Genomic DNA, 10,354 nt, shown 5'->3' on the forward strand with positions numbered 1-10,354 from the left:
GACAGATTCGAAATTCAAATGTAATATTTTTTTATAATTAAGTGTAACAGTATTTATGGCCAGACTAAGTATTTACTTAACTCAACTAGAATAAATAGACATTAACGGTAGGTACTATTCCATTAATTTACAATTTACTTGGATTTAAAGATAAGTTAAGGTTTAATAGGATCATTATAAGTAAATGATCAAATGCTTTTGAATTGTTATTTTTATTTTTTCATATTATTAGTAGATGTTTAATTGCACTTCTAAATTATTTTTATGTAACCTCTAATAAAATAATCCTAGTCCTAGTCCAAGTCCTATCCTAGTCCTACTAATATTATAAATGCGAAAGTTTATAAGGATGTGTGTGTGTGTTTGTTGCCCTTTCACGCAAAAACTACTAAACGGATTGCAATGAAATTTAATACGTAGATAGCTGGACAACTGGAATAACATATAGGCAACTTTTTATCCAAATATTCCTATGGGATACGGACTTACGCGGGTGAAACCGCGGGGCGCAGCTAGTATAATTATAAAAGTACGAGTCGAAGGCGCGGCGTATATAAATTAGTTAAAGATTAACTGCTGATAACTGGTCATCCATACATTTTGTAACCGAACCAATCGTTGCTTAATCTCGTTTGTTCATTATTGCTATAGCGTCAACAGAAATTTATTATCTCTGAAAATTTCAACTGTCTAACTGTTACGCTTCATGATATACAGCCTGGGCGGACACAAACAGATAGACGGACAGTTATATATATATAATAAAATTCTCGTGTCACAGTTTTCGTTGCCATACTCCTCCGAAACGGCTTGACCGATTTTGATGAAATTTTTTGTGCTTATCCGGTAGATATCTATGAGAATCGGCCAACATCTATTTTTCATACCCCTAAATGATAAGAGTAAGGCAGAACAGCGTTTGCGTTTGTATATATATATATATATATATATATATAGTTTTAGTAACAGAGTACCTCTTAACCCTCTGGATACGGTGCCCAAGAAATAACCGTTTCTGTTCAATAACGAAATATAATGTAGAAACTTACTCGGTACTGAAGTTACATATTTATGCATTACGTAATACAACTGAAAATTTCCTCTTATTAAATACGAGTAGTTAGATGTGCAATACGTACGCATCGGCAGTCGCAATATCAAAGGTAACTATTTATTGGATCCTCAATTAATTTTTAATTTATTAGTCCTTTACTTCATGCATCAGCAATTCAATACAATTGCTAGTTTGTAATGTTTTGATTGATTGTGAGTAAAACAAATTACAGACACTTAGATATTCGCTGTTTCGCAAACATGTGGAACAAAGGTATACGGGTTTATCTGTTTACCAAAAGATGGCGCTATATAGGCTAAAAGGGCGTATTTAGCTTAATAAAGAACAATGTAGTATGCAAACAACCAGATATGATTTTGACCTTTTCATCGTCTCTCTAATCTGTATATTTTTGAACGTCAATCGTCTTTGTTCTAATTCACTTTGCTCTTTGCCCCGTCACGTGAATAAAATATGATCTTGTTAATCAAAGAACATGTTTTCTTCCCACGCGTTAATTTAATCTCTTTACACGTTTAAAATTTTGATTTGATTCAAATATTCTAATCTGTATAGTACATTAGTCTGAAATTTTCATAAAGTTGCTTGTGGCGTTATGGACGACGTTTAATTGCTTTCCACATATACATATATTATCCCTTAAGTAACAAGGTGGACAACAGTCCTTGCAACAACAAGCTATGATCCTTATGACAAAACTAGAGAAGATTTGTTATTAGTATCTCGGCAAGCGGTATGTTTATGAGTATAATGTATTTTAATAAAAAATCCTCTGTACCTATTATAATAACAAAAATAAATCATATGGTTGTAGAGTAGGCTATAATCCAAGTTAATATATCAAATATTTGCCACGTACCATTAAATTAATTCATGTCACCTCGTAAATATTAACTGTAAGAGGAAGATACAGCTTATGTAACAAAGTTAACAAGTCCGGATGTTTGTGTGGAACACCGTAAACTTGCCTCAACAAATTTGCGGTCTGCGGAGAGACAGACTTAAATATTTACCAGCTGCAACGCTCGCTTTGCACTTTATTTTTGTTTTAAAGAAGCTAAATAACGTCTGAGAGTAGAATTCCTAATTTCTTTAAGCTTGTTACTTGGAAAATTTAAGGTGACGTAGCTACTTGGTGCACTCGTAAATCATAATATTAAGGCCATTTAGGAAAAGTCGTATAGTGGGAAATGCTTTTAAAACATGTTTCGTATTAAATTTAATATCTATACTGGTTATGTTTCCAACGTTCTGCGGCGTTCATAGCTGGCGTGCATCCGAGCTGGTGGTTCACCTGATGGTAAGTGATTATAAACATTTACAGAGTCTCTGCAAATGCATTGCCCGCTTTTAAGAATGAAAAAATACTTACATTTTTCGGTGTGAAATATGTCATTATTTCGACTCACATACTTCACAAACAAGCCTTATTTTTTTTGAAACCTCCTGTTTTAATTAAAGTAACTAACAACTAAAAAAATTAAATAAAGGGTTAACACCAATTTAAACATACCTAATTCAATTTGTTTCGAACGAAAAATATTTTTTTATTTGTATTTCACTACAAAGTTGTGTAGAATTTTACGTCAACAAGTTCTGTTATTGTATAAATGAATGATTGCTTTACTTTATACAGTTCAGCACCCAAAATCTTACATCGTAAAAGATTCCGTCGATCTGAAAAACATATAAAGTTGTTCACAAACAAGGTTAATAAAATTATCCAAAGAAAAACAAAGTCATTGTGTGTCACTAACATAAATGCTATTCCTACTGATCTTTATCCACCGCTACAATTAACCTAATTCCCTACTATTTTATGTTATTTTTCCATGTAAATGCTCTAATCCAAAGCAACATAGGACGAGCAAGTAATCATACTTATTCGCTATATCTTTTAGCTAAGATCTAATACGTGACTACACACATATAATTATATATGTTTCTGTAAAAGGTTTGACAGTAAACATATTGCAACAATTATAATGCAGTTAAAATATAATTTGAATGACACGAGACATTATTTCAAAAACCTAATCTTCTTTCTGTAACATCACTTCGTAGGCGTAACGTATGTTAAGAAATATGTTGTAAAAAAAGTACAAAAAACATATAACTTGCGGTGTCCAATGAAATTTTACTAACTCTTATTCCCATTTATGTGGTATTTTATATGATATCCAAAACGATTTACTTAACTCCTTCAGAAACCTGGGAGATTTTACCCATTATTCAAAAATGGACACTATATCATTTGCACAAAATACATTTTACTGAAATATTGCATTCAGAATATTAATTCTAATTAAAGTTTCAAAGTTCCATTATATCAAGCACTATTCCCAAGACTATAGGATGCTAGCAAATAGCAGGTAGAGTTCTCATAAATATCTCGCTCCATTAGATTTATCGTCTGAACTGCGCTAACTTTTAACAGGAACTTGCGCTGAGTGTAATGAGTTCGTAGTGGATTCGGAACCTGTTGTTTGAAACTCCGAAAGCTATGGAAATAATGACTATCAGAAGATTGCTCAGTGAAAATTTCATTTACTTGTCGGCTCGATTATCTGAGTGTTGTAATGCTTAAACTCAAATCTTGGAGGAATATTTAATGTGGAAAATGTAAAACAAAAGAAAAAGACCCTCGACCGTGGAAATAAAATAATGACAAATGAACAGAATTCCTTAAATTTATTTGTTATTTACGATCAACAAACTGCATTATTTATTTTCTTTTTTATTATTTTATGCCGATTGTTATGGATAACCTTGTAGAAAATAACACTATTTAGTTAAATTTTTATTGTCTTTAGTTATACAAAAACACGGAATAATCTTTAAAATAACTTACAAAAACCACATTTATTTATTGATAAATACACTTGAGTCTAAACTTGTACATCGATAATAATAAAACTATTTTTATTACATTTATAAATAGGTTAGACGTTGGATGATACAATTTCATTTTAAAATTATTTTATACTTACAGTTCATATGTTCTTATATTACTCTTTAAATATCGTAATAACTACAATACTGCACTGATATACATTTAAAAAGATATTAACAACGGTTAAAAAAATTCAAATAATCCTAACAATATTTGATCGATATTCAGAATTTCATTAATATTATAATATAATATCACAACAAATCAAACTATCATTCAATATTCATCTGTAGTTATTGCGATATTTCCATTACGTTTTAACGAGATTTACTTTAAAATAATAATGTTATTATACTTTAAGAAATTCGATATAATTTCTTATTTAAACATAAATAAAAAACAAACACCTTTTCTATTAAACTCGCTGCTGTATGCTATTAATTGTTTGCAGATGTATTAAATTCAAACTTGTGTTTAAAACAAAATCCTTGGAATAAAAACATATGTAACTTCACGAATTACTGTTTTAGAACACTACAATTACACAACATTCATTTATTAGATAATTAAATATTTCAGTTCGTTTTATCCCTTGTTTTTATTTTTATATTTTACTTTACCATTAACACTGAATACGATAATTATATTACATAATATAAAAATTGATGAAAGTGCGTTTCTGCCGAATTACTAAGGCAAAGTACAATTCTAATTTGCGTAAATATCTCTAGGAAAATGGTATAAATTTGACAAAGTATTAAAATATTTCCTCTTAATTATTTCGTCACGATAATAACAACAATGCTGAAGATATGATGGTATTTTAAAAGCTACAAAAACAAGTAAACGCTATTACAAGAAAATGGGCCAAAAGTGCAGTATTTTAAGTCATTAAACCTTTGAAATGAATAGATCAATTTTGTTAAAACTTCTTTTTCATATCGCATGCTCTTAAGGAACCACACATTACCTCCAGCAAATACAAGAAATAAATTGTACCTAACATAAGTTTAATTTCATAAAAAAAAGTAATTGTTTTATTTGATAATCAAATGTGTACTAAGCTTCGCTAACACAAGACTTTTTATCCTATTTTTGTACAAGGATTATTAAAAGAAATGATACCCACTTCAAATTCCTTTAATACAATATGTATTACGTCATAGTAAAATTTATATCAAATGTCTAATTTTGCTACTACCATTCACGTAAGGTTTTGCATTATACCAATATTTAATGGAGAAAATTTAATTGGGATACATACATTAGTAAATTTAATAACCATTCATCTTACTCGTATTTCTAAAATAATCAATAATCACGAATAAAATATTGCAATTGTTTTCGTTATTTGAATTAAAATCCACTTAGATTTTATTCTATAATACTGATTTGAATTACTGTTCGCAATGGCCTATTATTTCCCTACTTACTTATATGCAATCTAATTCATGAATATTCTTTCGTTATTCAGGCAAGCCAGTTGATACCTCAATGTATCATTATTTAAAAGTTATGACATGTATCTTTACTGACTTATAACAATGTTCTTACTTTCTTCAGCCGCGAATAGTTAGGCGAGTGCAATAAAATCTCTTTTCATTAAACTGTTCAGAGTATATGTACGTAATATGTTATGAATATTTTGGGCATGTAAATGATTCAACAAACCAGAAATGATAAGTTCTCTAAAAAACGATTGAGCTATAATCTTAATCACCACACAAACAAATAAACTCTTATAACTTTTGAGCCATTCATTCAAAAATGTCTTTATTCTAGACACATAGAATATCGGTCCATATAAAGGGACGTACACGAAAATACTAGACGTTACTGTGCGCTTTGTCAATATATTTAGGAGTTATGAGGTATAATGCGACAGGGCTATTTTGTAGAGTGAAATGCTATTGCAGCTGGCCTATAATGCATCTGAAAAACATTCATTTTTTCTACTTTCAAATGAACAGATTAGATAATACGAATATTTTTGGGTTGGACATTTAAAATATTCAAATATCTGTTTCTTGGCTCTTATCATATAGTGAGAAAATAATTATTTTCTGCAAAAAAAGGGCGCCGACGTTCCGGAAGTAAGTACTTCAAATGAGAGCAAATGACAAAAAAAATTCTATCAAACACAAAAGGAATCACGTCAATTGGTTAACAAAATAAATAAAAAATACAGTTATATTCAGAACCTCCTTCTAGGAATGTCGGTTAAAATGTAGGATAGAAACATAAAATACCTACATAACAAAGCCTGAAAAATGTGTTATGCATGTAATGTTATAAGGAAACTTGTCCTATCTTAATAGTAAGGCCAATTATATTTTACCTTATATCGAGACTGGCTACTGGATTTTCGTTTATTTTTTGTTACTCACAACAATAGCCTTATCGCACTATAAAGTCAGCTATTACAAATATATTGTCCAAGATAAAATATTCACTCGTATTTATTTTACAAAATACAAAAAAATTTTTGTTATCAAACTATTGGAATATCTAAAAATTATAATCAACATCCTTTAGCGTCTTTACATGAACATGTGACAACATGATAAAGTATTTTAAAATATAATGGATAAAAATTTGGACTTGTAAAATAACAAATTACATTGTTTTTTCATATCTTTGAAATATTTTTGTAATAACTTACCTTCATCGGTGAAGTAAAATGTGATATCTACCTGAATATACATTGGAATTTTACTCTTACACTCCGTATGTGCAATTACACATAATATTTCTATTAAATTTAACAATACCATTATTTAATATACTTTTAAGACTTCACAACAAAGGAACGTTTTACAACACATAACTATTTATTTTATAATAATTACAATAGTAAACCTGTTTTGTATATGCTATATTATTACTCGAATGCATAATAAATGAATATAAATTTATTATCATATTTACAAATATTAATTAGTACACTTAAAATTCACAATTACATTGAATATTTAGAATTCACGTCATACCGATCGAGTTCAATCCATTGTTTATGTAAGTAATTTAACGTTTTAAAAGTCATAAAATTGTTAAATTTTAAACATAGTGATGTTTTAATTTTTTATATGTGTATGTAAAGAGTAGAAAAACTCGACATGTCTCCAATGCGTCGATAAGGCGAAGGACATGGGTTCGACCCCACCAAACGGTCGATTTTTTTCTATTCTTTATATTTTCCAAATAATGTTAAAATGCCAATTATTAAATTTCATTATTTCATAGTCAAACGTGACTTTAATTAGATACTTTTATTTAACAATTTTCGATCATCAAACAAAACGCAATATATTTACATAAACAATTGCTGCTATAACTCTATAATCTCTCTAAACTCTTCGTCTTGTCTTTGTTTTCGATTAAAACTTCGTTTTTAGAATTATCCAGGATTAACGATTAAGAAATAGAAATCGTTGTATAAGAATGAAAATTCAAGAATTATTAAAATAGAAAAATCGAAGACACGCTTTCGTCCACATAATCACCCGAATCATTCCAATATTGCTTAGAATATTTCAATTTATTTATACATATAGAAATAAAAACGAAATATACATTCGGAACAAGGCTCTTATTTCTCTCATATATAAATTCTATAACTAACACACATTACTTTGGCATTTGTACAATATAAAGGTCGTGTTGGCACATCGGTTATTAAAAATTACCAATAAAATATTTGTATTGATAAAGTTTTTGAAGCCTATTGAGTCTTTAATTGATTACTAAAAATTATGTTTTGGCATCTCTAAGCATTTGGTACGTGTCTGAGTTAAACAAAACATCGACAGCGACATTGACAGAAATATGAAGAACTTTCAAGTAATACAAAAATTAAATTGCCTTTTACCTGCTTCTAAATTCGTCGACATTTACCCTAAAAGCTCACACAGTACCGGAACATCGTTAGAATGTTTGACTAGAAAAGGAAAGACTAGATTTTTTAATTACTTATCTAACACACATCATTTGTCTACTATCTAATAATAAATATTATGTCTTCATTGATCCTCCCAACTTTCCAAAATGCATCTTCTTATAACAGAAGAATTTACAAAAACACAAATCAAAATGTAACTCATGAAAAAAATGGACGGGACGTTCAACTCACTAACAAAATTAGAATTTAAATTTTTTAAATGATCATTTAGTTGTTACATAAATTATAATTCAAATGTGTAACTTATCATTAGCTATAAGGGATAGAGTCAAATTTTTTTAGGTAAAAATAATTATCATCAACATTTTCTTCAATCCAAGGCATCAAGATTGGGCAATTATAATCTTGATACCCACAAGCCAAACAACCTAGCCAATTATTCCTTCACTACATTTCGTTTCTAATTATAAACTCCCCTAGTCATAGCTTCTCTATTTCTATTATGCCACTTACAAGTTAAAATTCTAACGTACGTTCTTCTAAACGTTGCATTGCACAGTGCATAGCATACTGGATTTATAGTCGAATTAATATAACATAAAGCGTAAAAGAATGACCAGAGTTCGTCAGGAATGCACTTGGTACACGCTGTCAAAGGTTTTAAGAGCACAAGTATGTTATAAGGCGTCCACGTTATGATAAACGATAAAAGGATGGCAGATAGTGTCTTTGCTGCTTTCGTTTCTTGCTTCTTCTCTTGCGTTTTCTTCTTTTTGGGCTGTTTTGCTGTAATTCCTTTACCAGCCAATTGCTTGGGTATTATTTTTGCATTAAGTGGTATTCTTACATCTTGTATATGAGATGTTCTTCTCGACAAACCAGCATGTCCAGCTGGATGTAGATTTAGTTCTGAATCTCCTCTCGCAGGTGGTCGATAAACACGCGCGTTAGTCGGTGGAGATTCCTCAGTGATCATTTTGATGCTTGGTCTTTCAGAGTCTGCATCGGGTAGCCTTATTACAATTGTGTAGACAGAATCAGCGGATGCTGATTTAGGTGCAGGTGAGGTAGCTGTGTTGATTCTAGTATTTGGGGGAAGAGAACGACTGTCTCGCGCACTTGGGATTGGGGGAGGGGGTTCAAAGTTCCGTCTGAGAGGCGAAGTACCGCCATCTGGATTTGATCCACCAGACCCTCCTCGGCCAGCGAAAGGGTCTCTAATCACATTCAACGAGGTGCACCTGTAAAACAATACTGATAAATCTAAAGTAAAAAAATAAGAGAAGAGAAAGTATTCTTTATTTTCTTCATATTACTGTGGCTTGAAAAAATAGACTTATTGTACACACTTGTCTTTTGGAAAGCATTTCACATAAACAGAGTAATATCATAAGGAAATTTACGAGGAGTAGAAGTAACAATAGGATTTCTATATCTTACCTCGACACCGTACTTTGCAAAGGTGTTTCCACAGATACTGGAGTTGCGTAACCCAGGTCTGAGGGCTCTTCTTCCGGCTCAGTTTCCTCCAGATCCTCCCGGCCAGAGTGCCACCATGCCACACACCAACTTCTAACTGCTGCCCAACCGCGGAGACGGCTCTGGTATTTCGCACCCTAGTGGAAAATGTAAATTACATATGAAAATGTGTTATAAATATGTAAATGCTTTTACAAGACGATGATATGACTTTCATGAATAATAATTCATGTCGTACTTTATAAAATGTATTACATTTTTGTATTGCTTGATTATATCTTACGAGTATATATTACAGTAAGTTTTAAATACATATTGCTTTCAATTTTTTTCCTATCTCTTCAAAACTTGTATTATATAAATTGTCAATTAAATAAGGGCTGGTACTGTCACCTGTATAAATTGGCAATCAGATAAGTTACGGTGCTATTGCCAACTGTGCTGAATCCAAAACTGCTCTAGTCATTCGCCAAGCTCGAGGTACCCGTTACAATAATTGGAATAGAGCCAAATCGGTACGATTCAGGGATAATAAATACGTTTTTTTACATTAGTGGGAACGAAATTAAAAGAAACCCAGCCTGGAAAAGCTTAACTATTTTTACAAATTTACACTCAAGAGATCAAATTTGCTATAAATCTGCAGTTGATTGCATGTATAAATGAATATTAATCTAACGAAGTCACTCTATTAAGGATAAATAACTTTTCTCCATATCAATTCAATACAAGAAACTGATTACTCTTGACTTGCATGCAATTAATTACGAGTAAAAGCTCCAGGACACTTTCATGTGAGTTCAAAGTTCGTATCGTAAAATGTGAACGCTAAGCAAATTGTAATAAAATAATGAGAAACTCAGAGTGCGAATACTGCAAATGTTAGCTTCAGATTTAACACTTAGTACAAATAAATTATCACTAATATTACAAGGTTGCTAAAAACAATATAAATATAATCTTAAAATAAATGTGCAATGCGGTTATATTGTTTTCAGTTTACCGAACT

The 10,354-nt window shown here is 30.6% G+C and overlaps 1 protein-coding gene across 2 annotated transcripts in view; it reads right to left on the bottom strand.

Moving 5' to 3' along the window:
* Positions 1–8,039: 8,039 nt before the first annotated feature.
* The window catches only part of LOC119833988 (muscarinic acetylcholine receptor DM1), a 48,507-nt gene continuing 46,192 nt past the window's right edge, over positions 8,040–10,354 (bottom strand). For both annotated transcript variants that reach the window (XM_038358253.1, XM_038358252.1), the window contains exons 4-5: positions 9,307–9,482; positions 8,040–9,107 (exon numbers count right to left, since the gene is read on the bottom strand). In XM_038358253.1, coding sequence (XP_038214181.1) covers positions 8,327–9,107; positions 9,307–9,482 — 957 coding nt within the window. In that variant the 3' untranslated portion in view covers positions 8,040–8,326. The remainder of the gene's footprint in view (positions 9,108–9,306; positions 9,483–10,354) is intronic.

The sequence above is a fragment of the Zerene cesonia genome, chromosome 18, assembly GCF_012273895.1.
Source record: "Zerene cesonia ecotype Mississippi chromosome 18, Zerene_cesonia_1.1, whole genome shotgun sequence".
Taxonomy (NCBI): Eukaryota; Metazoa; Arthropoda; class Insecta; order Lepidoptera; family Pieridae; genus Zerene; species Zerene cesonia.